This window comes from Oncorhynchus masou, unplaced genomic scaffold (genome assembly GCF_036934945.1).
Source record: "Oncorhynchus masou masou isolate Uvic2021 unplaced genomic scaffold, UVic_Omas_1.1 unplaced_scaffold_504, whole genome shotgun sequence".
Taxonomy (NCBI): Eukaryota; Metazoa; Chordata; class Actinopteri; order Salmoniformes; family Salmonidae; genus Oncorhynchus; species Oncorhynchus masou.
The window spans coordinates 162,501-187,390 of record NW_027011440.1 but is presented as its reverse complement, the minus strand read 5'-3'; the positions used below and the strand labels follow the sequence as shown (position 1 = coordinate 187,390).

At 43.5% G+C, this 24,890-nt stretch overlaps 1 protein-coding gene across 2 annotated transcripts in view; it reads left to right on the top strand.

Moving 5' to 3' along the window:
* Nucleotides 1-3,299: 3,299 nt before the first annotated feature.
* LOC135535716 (mitotic spindle assembly checkpoint protein MAD1-like) overlaps nucleotides 3,300-24,890 on the top strand; it is a 113,314-nt gene continuing 91,723 nt past the window's right edge. Inside the window, exons 1-10 of one of the 2 annotated variants that reach the window (XM_064962149.1) lie at nucleotides 3,300-3,419; nucleotides 6,688-6,861; nucleotides 8,066-8,206; nucleotides 8,506-8,685; nucleotides 12,441-12,565; nucleotides 12,797-12,878; nucleotides 13,442-13,572; nucleotides 14,292-14,406; nucleotides 14,673-14,734; nucleotides 22,259-22,345. In XM_064962149.1, coding sequence (XP_064818221.1) covers nucleotides 6,715-6,861; nucleotides 8,066-8,206; nucleotides 8,506-8,685; nucleotides 12,441-12,565; nucleotides 12,797-12,878; nucleotides 13,442-13,572; nucleotides 14,292-14,406; nucleotides 14,673-14,734; nucleotides 22,259-22,345 — 1,070 coding nt within the window. In that variant the 5' untranslated portion in view covers nucleotides 3,300-3,419; nucleotides 6,688-6,714. Of the gene's footprint in view, nucleotides 3,420-6,684; nucleotides 6,862-8,065; nucleotides 8,207-8,505; nucleotides 8,686-12,440; nucleotides 12,566-12,796; nucleotides 12,879-13,441; nucleotides 13,573-14,291; nucleotides 14,407-14,672; nucleotides 14,735-22,258; nucleotides 22,346-24,890 lie in introns of both variants that reach the window. The other variant, XM_064962148.1, reaches the window with a different exon arrangement.

The window sequence follows — 24,890 nt, the reverse complement described above, 5'->3', positions numbered from 1 at the left end:
GGCTCCTGTTGTCCAGGTGGGAAAGGGCAGAGTGGAGGGTAACTCCCAGGTTCCTGTTGTCCAGGTGGGAAAGGGCAGAGTGGAGGGTAACTCCCAGGCTCCGGTTGTCCAGGTGGGAAAGGGCAGAGTGGAGGGTAATAGAGATGGGGTCGTCTGTGGATCTGTTGGGGCGGTATGCAAATTGGACCAGGATGTCTGGGATGATGGTGTTGATGTGAGCCATGACACCAGCCTCTCAAACCAGTGTCCACACACAGTACCAGTCAAAAGATTGGACATATGGCATGTATGCATGTACTATTTTCTACATTGTATAATAACAGTGAAGACATCAACACTATGAAATAACACATATAGTATCCAAAAAAGTGTTAAACAAATCAAAATATATTTGAGATTTTTCAACGGAAGCTACGCTTTGCCTTGAGGACAGCTTTTACACACTCTTGGCATTTTCTCAACCAGCTTCATGAGGTGGAATGCATTTCAATTAACATGTGTGCCTTGTTAAAAGTTAATTTTATGAAAATTCTTTCCTTCTTAATGTGTTTGAGCCAATCAGTTGTGTTGTGACAAGGTAGGGGTGGTATACAGAAGATCGCCCTATTTGGTAAAAGACCAAGTCCATATTATGGCAAGAACAGCTCAAATAAGCAAAGAGAAACGACAGTCCATCATTACTTTAAGACATGAAGGTCAGTCAATAGGGAACATTTAAAGTGCAGTCGCTAAAACCATGAAGGGTTGTGATGAAACTGGCTCTCATGAGGACCGCCACAGGAAGACCCAGAGTTACCTCTGCTGTGGTATGATGAAACTGGCTCTCATGACGACCACAACAGGAAAGGAAGACCCAGAGTTACCTCTGCTGTGGTATGATGAAACTGACTCTCATGAGGACCTCCACAGGAAAAGAAGACCCAGAGTTACCTCTGCTGTGGTATGATGAAACTGGCTCTCATGAGGACCTCCACAGGAAAGGAAGACCCAGAGTTACCTCTGCTGTGGTATGATGAAACTGGCTCTCATGAGGACCTCCACAGGAAAGGAAGACCCAGAGTTACCTCTGCTGTGGTATGATGAAACTGGCTCTCATGAGGACCGCCCCAGGAAAGGAAGACCCAGAGTTACCTCTGCTGTGGTATGATGAAACTGGCTCTCATGAGGACCTCCACAGGAAAGGAAGACCCAGAGTTACCTCTGCTGTGGTATGATGAAACTGTCTCTCATGAGGACCTCCACAGGAAAGGAAGACCCAGAGTTACCTCTGCTGTGGTATGATGAAACTGTCTCTCATGAGGACCTCCACAGGAAAGGAAGACCCAGAGTTACCTCTGCTGTGGTATGATGAAACTGGCTCTCATGAGGACCTCCACAGGAAAGGAAGACCCAGAGTTACCTCTGCTGTGGTATGATGAAACTGGCTCTCATGAGGACCGCCACAGGAAAGGAAGACCCAGAGTTACCTCTGCTGTGGTATGATGAAACTGGCTCTCATGAGGACCGCCACAGGAAAGGAAGACCCAGAGTTACCTCTGCTGTGGTATGATGAAACTGTCTCTCATGAGGACCTCTGCTGTGGTATGATGAAACTGGCTCTCATGAGGACCGCCACAGGAAAGGAAGACCCAGAGTTACCTCTGCTATGGTATGATGAAACTGGCTCTCATGAGGACCGCCACAGGAAAGGAAGACCCAGAGACACTTCTACAGCAGTGGATCAGTTCATTAGAGTGACCAGCCTCAGAAATTGCAGCCCAAATAAATTCTTCACAGAGTTCAGGTAACACTGTCAGGGCTCCCGAGTGGTGCAGCTTTTCTACGGCATCTTAGTGCAAGAGGCACCGACTGCAGTTTGCTTTCCCACTGACTGCAGTTTGCCTTCCCACCGACTGCAGTTTGCCTTCCCACCGACTGCTGGACATCAGGGGGAACCACTTCTTACACGTCGGTTACATGTCACTTCATTGAAGATGTATCGACGTCTCTGTTCTGGACTGCAGTGAGTTCAGCAACAGACACACCTCAGAGCACTTGGCAGAGGAACAGTTGTGATTGGCCAGAGAGCAGCAAGTAGATGGAAAAGCGGTCTGTTGTGTTAGTGACAATGCAGCTCACATAACGAAAGCCATGAACATTTTAAAATGGACCCATCATCCATGTCTTGCCCACACAAGCAACCTGATTGTAAGAGATGCTCTGAAGGTGATGAAGCCCACTGTGGACGAAGTGAAAGCAGCTGTGGAACACTTCCACAGAAACACAGTAGGTGCTGAAAAACTAAGGTCTACACAACACCGGATGGGGACGCCTGAGCTGAGGCTTAAACAAGACTGCACTACAAGGTGGAATTCAACATTTTATATGTTGAAGCGGTTTCTTGAGTCAAAGGATGCCGTCATCTCTACCCTGGCCATTGTCAATGCACCTGTCGATGCTCTGACCCAAGAGGAATGGGAGGTGGTGGAGGAGGAGTCCTGGAACCCTTTGAGCAGGTCACTGTGGAGATCAGTGGAGAGAGGTAGAGTAAGCAGCTATTACGACATCATTATTTAATCCAGTATTATATATGTATATGAGCAGTAGATGAGACATGAACCTGAACTAATAAGTTACTGTTCTCTCTTTTCAGCGATGTGACAGCCTCAAATGATACTCCTGTGTAAGGGTCTGCAGCCAATCACAACCAGCCGCCAGAGAGAAGAACGTGTAACCACGGGACACGTGACAGAGTTGATGGACACTCTTTATGTTCATCAACGGACAGAAAGTTCCATAGAATAGAATATAATTTATGCACTTTGTTTATATAAATTCAAAAGTTATACTTTAAATGCAATCGTCTAATAGCATCCTTTTTTTTCATAACAAACTAATGCATTTTTTAAAAATTAATTAAGTTAGAGTATGATTTAATTTACTAATTTTATTAGAATTGTTTAAACGTCAAACTTTCGCGAACTGTTTGACTTGAAAAAATACAAAACTTTTTATTAAAAAGAGCCGTTTAGGATCCAACATAGCCAGCTCACTGAAAAGAGCCGGAATGCCCATCACTACAAGATCCGCCAACCCAATTCCAAAGAAGATAAGAATACTATAGAATAAGTTTTAGTGGAACCCTGCTAAACTGCAAAAATATATATATTCAAGCAGCTTCACGGGTTAGTTTACATAAAAATCACTTCCAAACCAAATGGTATAAAGATATAAGATGATCTTACTCGGAAGTATTTAGTGAATTGCTCAATATGCGCATCGAGCGCAGCCTTGACTCTCTTTAGAACGCAGCAGGTAATCTCGCGATAACAGCACAGATCTTGTTCTAGGAAAGGAGGGAGTTCGAAGTTATGCTAGCTAGCTGTTGTTACTATCTATAACTACCTAACTAGTCAACTTTTTAAACGTCAAGTTCCAAGGTAAGATCTGATCAAGCTGTATAATAAATTCCATAACGTGTCCATATGATTTAATAGTCGGATTATTTGCCGATGTCTAGCCGATCAACATGTGTTGAGAATTTGCCGATGAGCTTGCTAGCTAACGTTAGCTAACTAGGGGATTCGAGACGTCTAGGTAACCAACGTTAACTATCAGAGAGAAGCTGTTGTGATCACATTATTTATGTTCGTCAACTGCGACGTGTGACTCGTCCATCTTTTAAATGACCGAGTAATCCATAGTTATTAGGCAACCGTGGTAGCACGTTAGCATGGTTACTCGTTCACGGTAGTAGCTCAGGTCCATGGCGTTACATGTGGCTTGACCCTTCATCTTTACAATTGTGCAATGTTAGTGACTTTTCAAACATCATGTCGCGACTTTCGGACACTTTTTATTTAACCCCAGACGAGCTTTGCACCAGGCGCGTGCGTCGGATCAGCAATACTGAAATAGAGTTGTGCATCCGAATGGATCAGCGTATAAGGTAGCTTTTTATTTCTTTAACCTTTATTTAACTAAACTCTAACCCGGAAGACGTTGGGACAATTGTGCGCTGCCCTATGGGACTGAAGCTACTGAAAATGTTGCCAGCTAGTTACCCTCTCTGTTCTAGTGCAGTAAGCTTGTAAAAAAATAAACACTTGACCATGGACATTGTATGTAGCTCCTGCAAATGCTGGTCTCTCTCTTATAGAAGCTACAGCAACCTTGTAAACAGTTGACCGTGGACATAGTAGCTCCTGTAAATGCTGGTCTCTCTCTTATAGAAGCTACAGCAACCTTGTAAACAGTTGACCATGGACATCGTAGCTCCTGTAAATGTTGGTCTCTCTCTCTTATAGAAGCTACAGCAACCTTGTAAACAGTGGACCATGGACAACGTAGCTCCTGTAAATGCTGGTCTCTCTCTCTCTCTTTTAGAAGCTACAGCAACCTTGTAAACAGTTGACCATGGACAACGTAGCTCCTGTAAATGCTGGTCTCTCTCTCTTATAGAAGCTACAGCAACCTTGTAAACAGTGGACCATGGACAACGTAGCTCCTGTAAATGCTGGTCTCTCTCTCTTATAGAAGCTACAGCAACCTTGTAAACAGTTGACCATGGACAACGTAGCTCCTGTAAATGCTGGTCTCTCTCTCTCTCTTTTAGAAGCTACAGCAACCTTGTAAACAGTTGACCATGGACAACGTAGCTCCTGTAAATGCTGGTCTCTCTCTCTTATAGAAGCTACAGCAACCTTGTAAACAGTGGACCATGGACAACGTAGCTCCTGTAAATGCTGGTCTCTCTCTCTTATAGAAGCTACAGCAACCTTGTAAACAGTTGACCATGGACAACGTAGCTCCTGTAAATGCTGGTCTCTCTTATAGAAGCTACAGCAACCTTGTAAACAGTTGACCATGGACATATTAGCTCCTGTAAATGTTGGTCTCTCTCTTATAGAAGCTACAGCAACCTTGTAAACAGTTGACCATGGACATAGTAGCTCTTGTAAATGCTGGTCTCTCTCTTATAGAAGCTACAGCAACCTTGTAGACAGTTGACCATGGACATAGTAGCACCTGTAAATGTTGGTCTCTCTCTTATAGAAGCTACAGCAACCTTGTAAACAGTTGACCGTGGACATAGTAGCACCTGTAAATGTTGGTCTCTCTCTTATAGAAGCTACAGCAACCTTGTAGACAGTTGACCATGGACATATTAGCTCCTGTAAATGTTGGTCTCTCTCTTATAGAAGCTACAGCAACCTTGTAAACAGTTGACCATGGACATAGTAGCTCCTGTAAATGCTGGTCTCTCTCTCTTATAGAAGCTACAGCAACCGTGTAAACAGTTGACCGTGGACAACGTAGCTCCTGTAAATGCTGGTCTCTCTCTTATAGAAGCTACAGCAACCGTGTAAACAGTTGACCGTGGACAACGTAGCTCCTGTAAATGTTGGTCTCGCTCTCTTATAGAAGCTACAGCAACCTTGTAAACAGTTGACCATGGACATTGTAGCTCCTGTAAATGTTGGTCTCTCTCTTATAGAAGCTACAGCAACCTTGTAAACAGTTGACCATGGACATAGTAGCTCCTGTAAATGCTGGTCTCTCTCTCTCTCTTATAGAAGCTACAGCAACCTTGTAAACAGTTGACCATGGACATTGTAGCTCCTGTAAATGTTGGTCTCTCTCTTATAGAAGCTACAGCAACCTTGTAAACAGTTGACCATGGACATTGTAGCTCCTGTAAATGTTGGTCTCTCTCTTATAGAAGCTACAGCAACCTTGTAAACAGTTGACCATGGACATCGCAGCTCCTGTAAATGTTGGTCTCTCTCTCTCTTATAGAAGCTACAGCAAACATGTAAACAGTGGACCATGGACAACGTAGCTCCTGTAAATGCTGGTCTCTCTCTTATAGAAGCTACAGCAACCTTGTCAACAGTGGACCACCATGGACATCGTAGCTCCTGTAAATGTTGGTCTCTCTCTCTCTTATAGAAGCTACAGCAACCTTGTCAACAGTGGACCACCATGGACATCGTAGCTCCTGTAAATGTTGGTCTCTCTCTTATAGAAGCTACAGCAACCTTGTAAACAGTTGACCATGGACATTGTAGCTCCTGTAAATGTTGGTCTCTCTCTTATAGAAGCTACAGCAACCTTGTAAACAGTTGACCATGGACATCGTAGCTCCTGTAAATGTTGGTCTCTCTCTCTCTTATAGAAGCTACAGCAACCATGTAAACAGTGGACCATGGACAACGTAGCTCCTGTAAATGCTGGTCTCTCTCTTATAGAAGCTACAGCAACCTTGTCAACAGTGGACCACCATGGACATCGTAGCTCCTGTAAATGTTGGTCTCTCTCTTATAGAAGCTACAGCACCCTTGTCAACAGTGGACCACCATGGACATCGTAGCTCCTGTAAATGCTGGTCTCTCTCTTATAGAAGCTACAGCAACCTTGTCAACAGTGGACCACCATGGACATCGTAGCTCCTGTAAATGTTGGTCTCTCTCTTATAGAAGCTACAGCAACCTTGTAAACAGTGGACCATGGACAACATAGCTCCTGTAAATGTTGGTCTCTCTCTCTCTTATAGAAGCTACAGCAACCTTGTAAACAGTTGACCATGGACATCGTAGCTCCTGTAAATGTTGGTCTCTCTCTCATAGAAGCTACAGCAACCTTGTCAACAGTGGACCATCATGGACATCGTAGCTCCTGTAAATGTTGGTCTCTCTCTTATAGAAGCTACAGCAACCTTGTCAACAGTGGACCATGGACATCGAGGATGACACGACGGTGTTCTCCACTCTGAAGTCCTTTAAGAGTTTCATCTCTCTTCCGGACACGTCTCGGAACCAGGGAGAACCCGCCCCGGTGCAGAGCCACGTCCTACAGAACCAGTACCTACAGAGATTACAGGTGGGTGGAGTAGGACAGACACACAGAACCAGTACCTGCAGAGATTACAGGTGGGTGGAGTAGGACAGACACACAGAACCAGTACCTACAGAGATTACAGGTGGGTGGAGTAGGACAGACACACAGAACCAGTACCTACAGAGATTACAGGTGGGTGGAGTAGGACAGACACACAGAACCAGTACCTACAGAGATTACAGGTGGGTGGAGTAGGACAGACACACAGAACCAGTACCTACAGAGATTACAGGTGGGTGGAGGAGGACAGACACACAGAACCACGTCCTACAGAACCAGTACCTACAGAGATTACAGGTGGGTGGAGGAGGACAGACACACAGAACCACGTCCTACAGAACCAGTACCTACAGAGATGACAGGTGGGTGGAGGAGGACAGACACACAGAACCACGTCCTACAGAACCAGTACCTACAGAGATTACAGGTGGGTGGAGGAGGACAGACACACAGAACCAGTACCTGCAGAGATTACAGGTGGGTGGAGGAGGACAGACACACAGAACCACGTCCTACAGAACCAGTACCTACAGAGATTACAGGTGGGTGGAGGAGGACAGACACACAGAACCACGTCCTACAGAACCAGTACCTGCAGAGATTACAGGTGGGTGGAGGAGGACAGACACACAGAACCACGTCCTACAGAACCAGTACCTGCAGAGATTACAGGTGGGTGGAGGAGGACAGACACACAGAACCACGTCCTACAGAACCAGTACCTGCAGAGATTACAGGTGGGTGGAGGAGGACAGACACACAGAACCACATCCTACAGAACCAGTACCTACAGAGATTACAGGTGGGTGGAGTCGGACAGACATGTAAGGAGAGACACAGAGAGAGACACACCTTCCCCGGTGCAGCACCACATCCTACAACCAACAGTATTTAGAGGACAGAGGTGGTGGGACTGTGACACATTGTGTTGTTGTGAATGACCAGAGACTGCAGAGAGAAGGTCCAGTCTGAAACCTGTGTATGTAAGACACAGGAAGTGACCCGTGTGTCTCTGTGTGTAGTTGCTGGAGGCAGCAGAGAAGGTTCAGTCTGAAGCCTGTGTATCTAAGACACAGGAAGTGACCCGTGTGTCTCTGTGTGTAGTTGCTGGAGGCAGCAGAGAAGGTTCAGTCTGAAGCCTGTGTATCTAAGACACAGGAAGTGACCCGTGTGTCTCTGTGTGTAGTTGCTGGAGGCAGCAGAGAAGGTTCAGTCTAAGACCCAGCTGATCCAGTTGGACCAGGAGAAGAGACAGATGGAGATCAGTCACAAGAGAGCACGCATCGAACTGGAGAAGAACGCTACGCTGAGCGCTAGGGACTTTGAGGTATGTAACACACACACCTGGAGGTAAAACACACACAAACACCTGGAGGTAACACATACACCTGGAGGTAACACACACACACACACACACACACCTGGAGGTAACACACACACCTGGAGGTAACACACACACATACACACACACATGGAGGTAACACACACACATACACGTGGAGGTAACACACACACACACACACATACACCTGGAGGTAACACACACGCACACACACACACCTGGAGTATTCTGTGTATTCATATTCTGTGTTCTGACTTCTATGGCCCACGTTCTAATTGTTCCAGCGTGAGGTGGACCGTAACCAGGACCTGCTGGGACGAATCAGACGCCTGGAAGAGAGGGAGGCGGAGTCCAGCCAGAGCCTATCGGAAAAGGCAGAGGCAAACCGTGCTCTACATCGGACCCTGGAGTCTCTCAACAGAAGGGTGGAGGAGAGGGATGGATGGCTCAACACCTCTAACCAGGTACCCCTGTAACAGAGCTCAGATTATACCATAAAACCACTCCTCTAACCAGGTCTACCTGTAACAGAGATCAGATTATCCCATAAAACCACTCCTCTAACCAGGTCTACCTGTAACAGAGCTCAGATTATACCATAAAACCACTCCTCTAACCAGGTACCCCTGTAACAGAGCTCAGATTATCCCATAAAACCACTCCTCTAACCAGGTCTACCTGTAACAGAGATCAGATTATCCCATAAAACCACTCCTCTAACCAGGTCTACCTGTAACAGAGATCAGATTATACCATAAAACCACTCCTCTCACCAGGTCTACCTGTAACAGAGCTCAGATTATCCCATAAAACCACTCCTCTAACCAGGTCTACCTGTAACAGAGATCAGATTATACCATAAAACCACTCCTCTCACCAGGTCTACCTGTAACAGAGCTCAGATTATCCCATAAAACCACTCCTCTAACCAGGTCTACCTGTAACAGAGCTCAGATTATACCATAAAACCACTCCTCTAACCAGGTCTACCTGTAACAGAGCTCAGATTATACCATAAAACCACTCCTCTAACCAGGTCTACCTGTAACAGAGATCAGATTATACCATAATTATACCATAAAACCACTCCTCTCACCAGGTCTACCTGTAACAGAGATCAGATTATACCATAATTATACCATAAAATCAATCCTCTAACCAGGTCTACCTGTAACAGAGATCAGATTATACCATAAAACCACTCCTCTAACCAGGTCTACCTGTAACAGAGATCAGATTATACCATAATTATACCATAAAACCACTCATCTAACCAGGTCTACCTGTAACAGAGATCAGATTATACCATAAAACCACTCCTCTAACCAGGTCTACCTGTAACAGAGATCAGATTATACCATAAAATCACTCCTCTAACCAGGTCTACCTGTAACAGATGAGATTATATCATAAAATCACTCCTCACTTATAACCATCAGATCCACAACACTCCATAACTTCTGTCTCCACTAGGGGTCGACTGATGACGATTTTTTTCAACGCCGATAAAGATTTATTGGGAGGACCAAAAAAATCCAATGCCGATTTTTATATATATATATTTGTAATAATGACAATTACAACAATACTGAATGAACACTTTTATTTTAACTTTATATAATACATGAATCAAATCTATTTAGTCTCAAATAAATAATGAAACATGCTCAGTTTGGTTTAAATAACGCAAAAACAAAGTGTTGGAGAAGAAAGTAAAAGTGCAATATGTACCATGTAAAAAAAGCGTTTAAGTTCCTTGCTCATGAGAACATATGAAAGTCGGTGGTTCAATATTCCCAGTTCTTCAATATTCCCAGTTAAGAAGTTTTAGGTTGTAGTTATTATAGGAAATATGACGCGCCGACTATTTCTCTCTATACCATTTGTATTTCATTTACCTTTGACTATTGGATGTTCTTATAGGTACTTTAGTATTGCCAGCCTAATCTCAGGAGTTGATAGGTTTGAAGTCATAAACAGCGCTGTGGTTCAAGCATTGCTAAGAGCTGCTGGCAAACGCAGTAAAGTTTGAATGAATGCTTACGAGCCTGCTGCTGCCTACCACCGCTCAGTCAAACTGCTCTATCAAATATCAAATCATAGACTTAATTATGATAAATACAGAAATACGAGCCTTAGGTCATCAATATGGTCAAAACCGGAATCTATCATTTCGAAAACAAAACGTTTATTCTTTCAGTGAAATACTGTTCCGTTTTTTTATCAAACAGTTGGCATCCCATAGTCTACATATTGCTGTAACATTGCACAGCCTTCAATGTTATGTCATAATTATGTAAAATTCGGGCAAATTAGTTCGCAAAGAGCCAGGCAGTTGCATATACCCTGACTCTGCGTGCAATGAACGCAAGAGAAGTGACACAATTTCACCTGGTTAATATTGCCTGCTAACCTGGATTTATTTTAGCTTAATATGCAGGTTTAAGAAATATATACTTCTGTGTATTGATTTTAAGAAAGGCCTTGCTGCTTATGGTTAGGTACATTCGTGCAATGATTGTGCTTTTGTTAAATCATCACCCGTTTGGTAGGCTGTGATTCGATGATAAATTAACAGGCAACGCATCGATTATATGCAACGCAGGACAAGCTAGTTAACCTAGTAATGTCATCAACCATGTGTAGTTAACTAGTTATTATGTGAAGATTGATTGTTTTTTTTTTATAAGATACGTTTAATGCTACCAAGAACCTTACCTTGGCTCCTTGCTGCACTCGCATCACAGGTAGTCAGCCAGGTCGTCTCCTCGTGGAATGCAATGCAATGGGCCATAATCGGCGTCCAAAAATCCCAGATTTTTATGAAAACTAGAAATCAGCCCTAATTAAAACCTTTTGTGACTCCCAAACCCGCATGTGGAAGCGTAATCATCGCCTGAAACCAATTAGCATAACGCAACGGACATAAATATCCCTAGAAAATATTCCTATTCATGAAAATCACAAATGAAATATATTGAGACACAGCTTAGCCTTTTGTTAATCACCCTGTCATCTCAGATTTTCAAAATATGCTTTACAGCCAACGCTAGACAAGCATTTGTGTAAGTTTATCGATAGCCTAGCATTGCATTATGCCTTGCTAGCAGCAGGCAACCTTGTCACGGAAATCAGAAAAGCAATCAAATTAAATCGTTTACCTTTGAACTTCGGATGTTTTCATTCACAAGACTCCCAGGTAGATAGCCAAAGTTAATTTTTTCCCAAAATATTATTTTTGTAGGCGAAAAAGCTCCGTTTGTTCTTCACGTTTGGCTGAGAAATCGCCCGGAAATTGCGGTCACCACAACGCCGAAAAATATTCCAAATTAGCTCCATAATAGCGACAGAAACATGGCAAACGTTGTTTAGAATCCATCCTCAAGGTGTTTTTCTAATATTTTTCTAATATCTATTCGATAATATATCCATCGGGACAATTAGTTTTTTTGGAGGACCGTTTGGAGTAATGGCTACCTCTGTATTTTACACGAGAATCTCTCTCGGAGCCACCATGTGACCGCCTACGGCTATTCTTCAACACAAATGCGTAAAACTACGTCACAATGCTGTAGACACCTTGGGGAATACGTAGAAAGCGTAAGCTCGTTGATGGTACATTCACAGCTCAATAGGGACTCATTGGGACGCAGAGCTTTCAAAACCTGGGGCGCTTCCGGATTGGATTTTTCTCAGGTTTTCGCCTGCAACATCAGTTCTGTTATACTCACAGACAATATCTTTACAGTTTTGGAATCGTTAGTGTTTTCTATCGAAAGCTGTCAATTATATGCATATTCCAGCATCTTTTCCTGACACAATATCCCGTTTTTAAAACGGGAAAGTTTGTTTTCTCCAAAAATGTAAATACTGCCCCCTAGCACCAAGAGGTTTTCACCGGTCGACCTCTAGTCTCCACTCACATCGTCAAATATCACATCGTCAAATTGCTTTTTTTCTGTGGCGTAACTCATTATTTATTTATTTTATATATTTAATATATATATATATTTTAAATCCCAGCCCACGTCCCCACAGGAGGCAGTGGTAGTACCACACACAGCTGATGACTACACTGTGTGTTTGTCCCTGTAGACGGCTAGCGGTTTAAAGGATGTTGTTGATGACTACACTGTGTGTTATTTGTCCCTGTAGAGGATGAGCGGTTTAAAGGATGAGATTGAGGTTGATGACTACACTGTGTTATTTGTCCCTGTAGACAGTGAGCGGTTTAAAGGATGAGATCCGGGACCTGAAGCAGCAGGTCCAGACGCGGGACAACACCATCTCTAACCAGACACTGGAGAACCAGGGACTACAGGAACAAGTGGAGCTACAACAAAGGTAACACACTACTTCCTGGATTTTCTTTCTTCTGATTGGTCCTGTCTGCATTTCCTTTCTTCTGATTGGTCCTGCCTGGTTTTCCTTTCTTCTGACTGGTCCTGCCTGGATTTCCTTTCTTCTGATTGGTCCTGTCTGGATTTCCTTTCTTCTGATTGGTATTTCCTGGTTTCCCTTCCCTCTGATTGGTCCTGCCTCGATTTCCTCCCCCCTGACTGGTCCTCTTTACAGGAAGTACCAGGAAGTGTCTCAGCGGTGCCAGGCCCTCCAGTTAGCATCATCCACCTGCTCCGACCACGAACTCAAGATTAAGGTGAGGCTGGGATTATTGTTGTTCAAAGTAGGACTAAAATGAATGATGTCTAGATTAAGATTGGTATTAATACAGTTCAGATTGGGACTAGGTTTAGAAAACTAGGAGGTTGGGACTGGGGTTGACTGATGTATGAAGATTGAGACTGATTGTACCTGAATTCACATTAGGACTGGGGTTGAGATTGGGACTAGAGTTGGGGAGCTAGGTTAGGATTAGAACTGGGGTTGAGATTGGGACTAGAGTTGGAGTTAGGTTAGGATTAGGACTGGGGTTGAGATTGGGACTAGAGTTGGAGTTAGGTTAGGATTAGGACTGGGATTGAGATTGGGACTAGACTCTGTCCTCTGTAGCGTTTATAAACTCTCAATGTAATCACCATTTATTGTTTCTGGGTTGAAATGACCTGCCATCAAATGAAGAGATGCTATTCACTCATCAGTCTAACACACAACCTCAAACTCCACACGATGTTCACCTTTCAGATTGTCATTAAATCTCTCTTTCATGGGCGGAGAATACAACTCAAAGGTGTGTGTGTGTCTCCTCCTCTCCCTCCCCAGGAGTTGGAGAGGAAGTTGGCACTGCAGGAACAGGATGTTGTCATTGTGAAGAACATGAGGTCAGAGGTCGCTAGGGTCCCAGATATGGACAAGGAGCTCCGACAGCTAAGAGAGGAGAATGTTTACCTCAGGTAACACTACTAGAGCACATGGAGCAGGACAGCTAAGAGAGGAGAATGTTTACCTCAGGTAACACTACTAGAACACATGGAGCAGGACAGCTAAGAGAGGAGAATGTTTACCTCAGGTAACACTACTAGAACACATGGAGCAGGACAGCTAAGAGAGGAGAATGTTTACCTCAGGTAACACTACTAGAACACATGGAGCAGGACAGCTAAGAGAGGAGAATGTTTACCTCAGGTAACACTACCTGAACACATGGAGCAGGACAGCTAAGAGAGGAGAATGTTTACCTCAGGTAACACTACCTGAACACATGGAGCAGGACAGCTAAGAGAGGAGAATGTTTACCTCAGGTAACACTACTAGAAGACATGGAGCAGGACAGCTAAGAGAGGAGAATGTTTACCTCAGGTAACACTACTAGAAGACATGGAGCAGGACCGCTAAGAGAGGAGAATGTTTACCTCAGGTAACACTACTAGAAGACATGGAGCAGGACCGCTAAGAGAGGAGAATGTTTACCTCAGGTATCACTACTAGAACACATGGAGCAGGACAGCTAAGAGAGGAGAATGTTTACCTCAGGTATCACTACTAGAACACATGGAGCAGGACAGCTAAGAGGTTATTTGTAGGTTGTAAAAGAAGACAACTATCATTAATGTCTCTTAAACCTCTCTCTCTCTCGCTCTCTCTCACGGTCTCCCCTCATTCCGTATCCCAGGGAGACGAGGGAGAACGTGATCCTGTTGAAGGAGGAAGCGGAGGGTCTGAGACGTAAGGTCGAACGGATGGAGAAGATGAAAGAGGAGATGGTGAACGTGGAGCTGGAGAAGGAGGTGTGTGACCTGTTTGTGGTTTTTAAATGTGAAACCGGGCTGGAGGAAAAACATTTGCAGTGTGCTGTCTGTTCTAATTAATGGTTGTTCCGATACACAACTGAAAAGGAAACAAAACTTTAAAAAATAATAATAATAATTAATTAGCGACAAATAAACAAATGTCAGGGTTGGAAACAATCTGCATAGTAGTTGAATTTGTAAATGTGAAACCTTGAATCCCGACACCCTGGTGTGTAATCTTGTTCCTTCCTCTCCTCCTTCAGAAACTGTCTCAGAAACTGCAGGCCTGGGAGAACCTGGGTCAGTCTACTGGACTCAACATACGGTCAGCTGGAATGTCTCTAGTATAATGTTTCACCACTGGCTGGAATGTCTCTAGTATAATGTTTCACCACTGGCTGGAATGCCTCTAGTATAATGTTTCACCGCTGGGTGGAATGTCTCTAGTATAATGTTTCACCGCTGGGTGGAATGCCTCTAGTATAATGTTTCACCGCTGGGTGGAATGTCTCTAGTATAATGTTTCACCACTGGCTGGAATGTCTCTAGTATAATGTTTCACCACTGGGTGGAATGTCTCTAGTATAATGTTTCACCACTGGGTGGAATGCCTCTAGTATAATGTTTCACCGCTGGGTGGAATGTCTCTAGTATAATGTTTCACCACTGGCTGGAATGTCTCTAGTATAATGTTTCACCACTGGGTGGAATGTCTCTAGTATAATGTTTCACCGCTGGGTGGAATGTCTCTAGTATAATGTTTCACCACTGGGTGGAATGTCTCTAGTATAATGTTTCACCACTGGGTGGAATGTCTCTAGTATAATGTTTCACCGCTGGGTGGAATGTCTCTAGTATAATGTTTCACCACTGGGTGGAATGTCTCTAGTATAATGTTTCACCACTGGGTGGAATGTCTCTAGTATAATATTTCACCACTGGGTGGAATGTCTCTAGTGTAATATTTCACCACTGGGTGGAATGTCTCTAGTATGTTTCACCACTGGGTGGAATGTCTCTAGTATAATATTTCACCACTGGGTGGAATGTCTCTAGTATAATATTTCACCACTGGGTGGAATGTCTCTAGTATGTTTCACCACTGGGTGGAATGTCTCTAGTATAATATTTCACCACTGGGTGGAATGTCTCTAGTATAATGTTTCACCACTGGGTGGAATGTCTCTAGTATAATATTTCACCACTGGGTGGAATGTCTCTAGTATAATATTTCACCACTGGGTGGAATGTCTCTAGTATAATGTTTCACCACTGGCTGGAATGTCTCTAGTATAATGTTTCACCACTGGGTGGAATGTCTCTAGTATAATATTTCACCACTGGGTGGAATGTCTCTGTCTCTAGTATAATATTTCACCACTGGGTGGAATGTCTCTGTCTCTAGTATAATATTTCACCACTGGGTGGAATGTCTCTGTCTCTAGTATAATATTTCACCACTGGCTGGAATGTCTCTGGTATAATATTTCACCACTGGGTGGAATGTCTCTAGTATAATATTTCACCACTGGGTGGAATGTCTCTAGTATGTTTCACCTCTGGGTGGAATGTCTCTAGTATAATATTTCACCACTGGGTGGAATGTCTCTAGTGTAATATTTCACCACTGGGTGGAATGTCTCTAGTGTAATATTTCACCACTGGGTGGAATGTCTCTGGTATAATATTTCACCACTGGGTGGAATGTCTCTAGTGTAATGTTTCACCACTGGGTGGAATGTCTCTAGTGTAATGTTTCACCACTGGGTGGAATGTCTCTAGTGTAATGTTTCACCACTGGGTGGAATGTCTCTAGTGTAATGTTTCACCACTGGGTGGAATGTCTCTAGTGTAATGTTTCACCACTGGGTGGAATGTCTCTAGTGTAATGTTTCACCACTGGGTGGAATGTCTCTAGTGTAATGTTTCACCACTGGGTGGAATGTCTCTAGTGTAATGTTTCACCACTGGGTGGAATGTCTCTAGTGTAATGTTTCACCACTGGGTGGAATGTCTCTAGTGTAATGTTTCACCACTGGGTGGAATGTCTCTAGTGTAATGTTTCACCACTGGGTGGAGCTCTTGAGTCATGAAAAATACTGGCGCCTCATTCTCTCTGTGAAGAGAGAGTGATGTTTTATTTGTTTGCTTTATGTGTGTGTGTGTGTGTGTGTGTGTGTGTTCTGGGCTGAAAGCCCGTAATGACAGAATGATTGCATGTTTCCATATGAGCAGCGAAGCACATCAGACACATTACACACACTGCACTGCATCTCACACACACTATATTTTTCTCTCATGACTACCCCAGTGTCTGATGTACACTAAGTGGCCAGATTATTACCCCCCCTCTCTCCCATACGATACTCTGACATAGCATTACCCCCCCCCATACGATACTCTCACATAGCATTACCCCCCCCCCCCTCTCAATAAAAACATTTACAGTTACCCAGGGCAGCTCTAGCGTTGGGGCGGCTCTAGCGTTGGGGCGGCGGGGCTAAAATACGACCAACTGACTTCTTGGAACGGTGGCATCTTATGACGGTGCCACGTTGAACGTCACCGAGCTCTTCAGTAAGGCCATTCTGCTGTGTGTCTATGGAGATTGCATGGCTGTCTGCTCGATTTTATACACTTGTCAGCAACGGATGTGACTGAAATATCCGAATCCACTAATTTGAAGGGGTGTCCACATACTTTTGTGTGTATGTATTCAATACCAGTCAAAAGTTTGGACACTTACTCATTACTATTTACTATTTTCTACATTGTATAATAGTGAAGACATCCACTATGAAATCCCACACATGGGATGCTCTTAAAGGGGTACACACACATTAACCATCATGAATTAGGTTAATAATCCCTGTTTTAAGGTTTGTCACAGAAAATATATATTTTTGTTGCAGTTTGGATGAGATGGAGGTCATTACTAGTAAATATACTGAACAAATATAAACACAACATGCATCATTTCATTGATTTGATCGAGTTACAATTCATCAGACCATTCATATAAATTCATTAGGCCCTAATCTATGGATTTCACACAACTGGGAAAACAGTGACACCTGTTGGTCAAAAGATGCCTCACAATAGGCATCAGGATCTCGATCTGGTTTTTTCGTGCGTTCAAATTGCCATTGGTAAAATGCAATTGTTTTCATTGTCCGTAGCTTATGCCTGCCTCTACCGTAACCCCACCGCCATCATGGGGCACTCTGTTCACAACGTTGACATCAGCAAACCGCTCGCCCACACAGAGTCATACGTGTTCCCTCAACTTGAGACATCTGTGGCGTTGTGTTTGACACGACTGCACATTTTAGTGGCCGTTTTATTGTCCCCCAGCACAAGGTGCACCTGTGTAATGATCATGCTGTTCAATCAGCTTCTTGATATGCCACAAAACCTGTCAGGTGGATGGATTATTATACAATATGAGAGAAATCAGCTTTGTTTTTTTTGTGCGACTGGAACATTTCCTGTGATCTTTTAGTTCAGCTCATGAAACATGGGAGCAACGTTTTACATGTTGCGTTTATATACATGTCTGTTCAGTTAAACTGTCAAGGTGTTTAACAGGGTAGTAACCATTAATAAACTGTCAGTGTTTAACAGGGTAGTAACCACTAATAAACTGTCAGTGTTTAACAGGGTAGTAACCACTAATAAACTGTCAGTGTTTAACAGGGTAGTAACCACTAATAAACTGTCACGGTGTTTAACAGGGTAGTAACCACTAATAAACTGTCACGGTGTTTAACAGGGTAGTAACCACTAATAAACTGTCACGGTGTTTAACAGGGTAGTAACCATTAATAAACTGTCAGTGTTTAACAGGGTAGTAACCACTAATAAAATGTCACGGTGTTTAACAGGGTAGTAACCACTAATAAACTGTCAGTGTTTAACAGGGTAGTAACCACTAATAAACTGTCAGTGTTTAACAGGGTAGTAACCACTAATAAACTGTCACGGTGTTTAACAGGGTAGTAACCATTAATAAACTGTCAGTGTTTAACAGGTTAGTAACCACTAATAAACTGTCACAGTGTTTAACAGGGTAGTAACCACTAATAAACTGTCAGTGTTTAACAGGGTAGTAACCACTAATAAACTGTCACAGTGTTTAACAGGGTAGTAACCACTAATAAACTGTCAGTGTTTAACAGGGTAGTAACCACTAATAAACTGTCACAGTGTTTAACAGGGTAGTAACCATTAATAAACTGTCACAGTGTTTAACAGGGTAGTAACCACTAATAAACTGTCACGGTGTTTAACAGGGTAGTAACCACTAATAAACTGTCACGGTGTTTAACAGGGTAGTAACCACTAATAAACTGTCAGTGTTTAACAGGGTAGTAACCATTTAATAAACTGTCAGTGTTTAACAGGGTAGTAACCACTAATAAACTGTCACGGTGTTTAACAGGGTAGTAACCACTAATAAACTGTCAGTGTTTAACAGGGTAGTAACCACTAATAAACTGTCACGGTGTTTAACAGGGTAGTAACCACTAATACACTGTCACAGTGTTTAACAGGGTAGTAACCACTAATAAACTGTCACAGTGTTTAACAGGGTAGTGACCACTAATAAACTGTCAGTGTTTAACAGGGTAGTAACCACTAATAAACTGTCAGTGTTTAACAGGGTAGTAACCACTAATAAACTGTCACAGTGTTTAACAGGGTAGTAACCGTTAATAAACTGTCACAGTGTTTAACAGGGTAGTAACCACTAATAAACTGTCACGGTGTTTAACAGGGTAGTAACCACTAATAAACTGTCACAGTGTTTAACAGGGTAGTAACCACTAATAAACTGTCACAGTGTTTAACAGGGTAGTAACCACTAATAAACTGTCAGTGTTTAACAGGGTAGTAACCACTAATAAACTGTCACAGTGTTTAACAGGGTAGTAACCACTAATAAACTGTCAGTGTTTAACAGGGTAGTAACCACTAATAAACTGTCACGGTGTTTAACAGTGTAGTAACCATTAATAAACTGTCACAGTGTTTAACAGGTTAGTAACCACTAATAAACTGTCAGTGTTTAACAGGGTAGTAACCATTAATAAACTGTCAGTGTTTAACAGGTTAGTAACCACTAATAAACTGTCAGTGTTTAACAGGGTAGTAACCATTAATAAACTGTCAGTGTTTAACAGGGTAGTAACCACTAATAAACTGTCACGGTGTTTAACAGGGTAGTAACCACTAATAAACTGTAACATATACAGTGCCTTGCGAAAGTATTCGGCCCCCTTGAACTTTGCGACCTTTTGCCACATTTCAGGCTTCAAACATAAGGATATAAAACTGTATTTTTTTGTGAAGAATCAACAACAAGTGGGACAAAATCATGAAGTGGAACGACATTTATTGGATATTTCAAACTTTTTTAACAAATCAAAAACTGAAAAATTGGGCGTGCAAAGTTCAAGGGGGCCGAATACTTTCGCAAGGCACTGTATATACAGTAGAGAGACTATATACAGCACTGTATCTCTGGTCTATAGTAGTGTTCTATAAAGGGAATAGGGCTCTGGTCTATAGTAGTGTTCTATATAGGGAATAGGGCTCTGGTCTATAGTAGTGTTCTATATAGGGAATAGGGCTCTTGTCTATAGTAGTGTTCTATATAGGGAATAGGGCTCTGGTCTATAGTAGTGTACTATATAGGGAATAGGGCTCTCTGGTCTATAGTAGTGTTCTATATAGGGAATAGGGCTCTGGTCTGTAGTAGTGTTCTATATAGGGAATAGGGCTCTGGTCTATAGTAGTGTACTATATAGGGAATAGGGCTCTGGTCTATAGTAGTGTTCTATATAGGGAATAGGGCTCTGGTCTATAGTAGTGTACTATATAGGGAATAGGGCTCTGGTCTATAGTAGTGTTATATAGGGAATAGGGCTCTGGTCTATAGTAGTGTTCTATATAGGGAATAGGGCTCTGGTCTATAGTAGTGTACTATATAGGGAATAGGGCTCTGGTCTATAGTAGTGTTCTATATAGGGAATAGGGCTCTGGTCTATAGTAGTGTTCTATATAGGGAATAGGGCTCTGGTCTATAGTAGTGTTCTATATAGGGAATAGGGCTCTGGTCTATAGTAGTGTTCTATATAGGGAATAGGGCTCTGGTCTATAGTAGTGTTCTATATAGGGAATAGGGCTCTGGTCTATAGTAGTGTACTATATAGGGAATAGGGCTCTGGTCTATAGTAGTGTTCTATATAGGGAATAGGGCTCTGGTCTATAGTAGTGATCTATATAGGGAATAGGGCTCTGGTCTATAGTAGTGTTCTATATAGGGAATAGGGCTCTGGTCTACAGTAGTGTTCTATATAGGGAATAGGGCTCTGGTCTATAGTAGTGTACTATATAGGGAATAGGGCTCTCTGGTCTATAGTAGTGTTCTATATAGGGAATAGGGCTCTCTGGTCTATAGTAGTGTTCTATATAGGGAATAGGGCTCTGGTCTATAGTAGTGTTCTATATAGGGAATAGGGCTCTGGTCTATAGTAGTGTTCTATATAGGGAATAGGGCTCTCTGGTCTATAGTAGTGTTCTATATAGGGAATAGGGCTCTGGTCTATAGTAGTGTTCTATATAGGGAATAGGGCTCTGGTCTATAGTAGTGTTCTATATAGGGAATAGGGCTCTGGTCTATAGTAGTGTTCTATATAGGGACTAGGGTGCTACTTGGGATACCAACGGTGTTGGTTAATTGAGCTGCTGTCGTCGAGCTCCATCAGTTAAGCTTTAGGACTGGAGACTGGAGCACTTTGACAAGCTGTGTGATGTCTTTAGAACCTACACATCCCTACACATCCCTCACACTAATTAGTCCTCATCTCTCTTCCCTCTCTCCTCCGCTCTCCTCCTCCCCTGCTCTCCTCCTCCCCTCCTCTCTCTTCCCTCTGTCCTCCACCCCTGCCCTCTGTCTCAGCAGGGTAGAAGGCTGCCCTCTGTCTCAGCAGGGTAGGAGGCTGCCCTCTGTCTCAGCAGGGTAGGAGGCTGCCCTCTGTCTCAGCAATGTAGGAGGCTGCCCTCTGTCTCAGCAGGGTAGGAGGCTGCCCTCTGTCTCAGCAGGGTAGGAGGCTGCCCTCTGTCTCAGCAGGGTAGGAGGCTGCCCTCTGTCTCAGCAGGGTAGGAGGCTGCCCTCTGTCTCAGCAGGGTAGGAGGCTGCCCTCTGTCTCGGCAGGGTGGGAGGCTGCCCTCTGTCTCGGCAGGGTGGGAGGCTGCCCTCTGTCTCGGCAGGGTGGGAGGCTGCCCTCTGTCTCGGCAGGGTAGGAGGTTGACGTGGTTTTTCAGAATGTCTACTACATGACGTCTGTCTCTCTGAGCTCTATGGATGAACATGCAGTGTGTTAACTGTGTGTTGTGTCCCCTACAGGACACCAGAGGATCTGTCCTCCTCTCTGTCCTCCTCTCTCCAGTGTGTTAACTGTGTGTTGTGTCCCCTACAGGACACCAGAGGATCTGTCCTCCTCTCTGTCCTCCTCTCTCCAGTGTGTTAACTGTGTGTTGTGTCCCCTACAGGACACCAGAGGATCTGTCCTCCTCTCTGTCCTCCTCTCTCCAGTGTGTTAACTGTGTGTTGTGTCCCCTACAGGACACCAGAGGACCTGTCCTCCTCTCTCCTCTGTCCTCCTCTCTGTCCTCCTCTGTCCAGTGTGTTAACTGTGTGTTGTGTCCCCTACAGGACACCAGAGGATCTGTCCTCCTCTCTCCTCTGTCCAGTGTGTTAACTGTGTGTTGTGTCCCCTACAGGACACCAGAGGACCTGTCCTCCTCTCTCCAGTGTGTTAACTGTGTGTTGTGTCCCCTACAGGACACCAGAGGATCTGTCCAGAGAGGTGATTCAGATCCAGCAACGAGAGATCGCTGTCAAACAACACAACTACACTCTCACCAGCAGGTAACACACACATCATGATGCTTCGTTCTTCATATGCCACACCTGTCAGGTGAATGGATTCATTATCTTGGCAGGGGACAAATGCTCACGAACAGGGATGTAATATTTGAATAGAAAATGAGGGAAGTAAGGATCATTTATTTCAGCTCATGAGACACGGGACCTTCAGAACTATAGAACTGTAGGATAGAACTACAGAACTACTGCTATAGAACTACAGGTATCAGATGCTCTGTGTAGTTAGCAGCTATAGAACTACAGGTATCAGATGCTCTGTGTAGTTAGCGTGCTATAGAACTACAGGTATCAGATGCTCTGTGTAGTTAGCGTGCTATAGAACTACAGGTATCAGATGCTCTGTGTAGTTAGCGTGCTATAGAACTGTAGGTATCAGATGCTCTGTTTAGTTAGCGTGCTATAGAACTACAGGTATCAGATGCTCTGTTTAGTTAGCGTGCTATAGAACTGTAGGTATCAGATGCTCTGTGTAGTTAGCGTGCTATAGAACTACAGGTATCAGATGCTCTGTTTAGTTAGCGTGCTATAGAACTACAGGTATCAGATGCTCTGTTTAGTTAGCGTGCTATAGAACTACAGGTATCAGATGCTCTGTTTAATTAGCGTGCTATAGAACTGTAGGTATCAGATGCTCTGTTTACTTAGCGTGCTATAGAACTACAGGTATCAGATGCTCTGTTTAGTTAGCGTGCTATAGAACTGTAGGTATCAGATGCTCTGTGTAGTTAGCGTGCTATAGAACTACAGGTATCAGATGCTCTGTTTAGTTAGCGTGCTATAGAACTGTAGGTATCAGATGCTCTGTGTAGTTAGCGTGCTATAGAACTACAGGTATCAGATGCTCTGTTTAGTTAGCGTGCTATAGAACTACAGGTATCAGATGCTCTGTTTAGTTAGCGTGCTATTGAACTGTAGGTATCAGATGCTCTGGTTAGTTAGCGTGCTATAGAACTACAGGTATCAGATGCTCTGTTTAGTTAGCGTGCTATAGAACTACAGGTATCAGATGCTCTGGTTAGTTAGCGTGCTATAGAGCTACAGGTATCAGATGCTCTGGTTAGTTAGCGTGCTATAGAACTACAGGTATCAGATGCTCTGGTTAGTTAGCGTGCTATAGAACTACAGGTATCAGATGCTCTGTTTAGTTAGCGTGCTATAGAACTACAGGTATCAGATGCTCTGGTTAGTTAGCGTGCTATAGAGCTACAGGTATCAGATGCTCTGGTTAGTTAGCGTGCTATAGAACTACAGGTATCAGATGCTCTGTTTAGTTAGCGTGCTATAGAACTACAGGTATCAGATGCTCTGTTTAGTTAGCGTGCTATTGAACTGTAGGTATCAGATGCTCTGGTTAGTTAGCGTGCTATAGAACTACAGGTATCAGATGCTCTGTTTAGTTAGCGTGCTATAGAACTACAGGTATCAGATGCTCTGGTTAGTTAGCGTGCTATAGAGCTACAGGTATCAGATGCTCTGGTTAGTTAGCGTGCTATAGAACTGTAGGTATCAGATGCTCTGTTTAGTTAGCGTGCTATAGAACTACAGGTATCAGATGCTCTGTTTAGTTAGCGTGCTATAGAACTACAGGTATCAGATGCTCTGTTTAGTGAGCGTGCTATAGAACTACAGGTATCAGATGCTCTGTGTAGTTAGCGTGCTATAGAACTACAGGTATCAGATGCTCTGTTTAGTTAGCGTGCTATAGAACTGTAGGTATCAGATGCTCTGTTAGCGTGCTATAGAACTGTAGGTATCAGATGCTCTGTTTAGTTAGCGTGCTATAGAACTACAGGTATCAGATGCTCTGGTTAGTTAGCGTGCTATAGAACTACAGGTATCAGATGCTCTGTTTAGTTAGCGTGCTATAGAACTGTAGGTATCAGATGCTCTGTGTAGTTAGCGTGCTATAGAACTGTAGGTATCAGATGCTCTGTGTAGTTAGCGTGCTATAGAACTGTAGGTATCAGATGCTCTGTGTAGTTAGCGTGCTATAGAAATGTAGGTATCAGATGCTCTGTTTAGTTAGCGTGCTATAGAACTGTAGGTATCAGATGCTCTGGTTAGTTCCCCCTCCCCAGCTCTCCTCCTCTCTATCATGTCCCCCTCCTTCCCCCTCCCCACCTCTCCTCCTCTCTCTCCCCCAGTAGTGTGGGTTTGATCTAAATAGTCAGACAGCTAATTAGACTCATCTTGACTTCGTTAGTACCGCTACACTAATCCCCAGCCTAGAGCTGTGTGTTTCTGTGTGTGTGTGTTTGTGCTAGTCGTTAGCTAACGAGCTACCCTCTCTTGATCCATACGGAGCTAATTATGAAATATAACACTGTTTAGAAGCACTAGATAACGAGGAGAGATGGAGTGCAGGGCGAGGGTGGAGAGGCAGGAGGAGGAGGAAGCCGAAACGAGAAGGACTGAGGGAAGTAGAGAGAACAGGGAGGATATCTCTCCTTCCTCTGTTCACTTCCCTTCACTGATTTGAAAGGAAATGAGGTTTAATGAAGCATGGTGGAAGCTTCCTCTTGTTCAT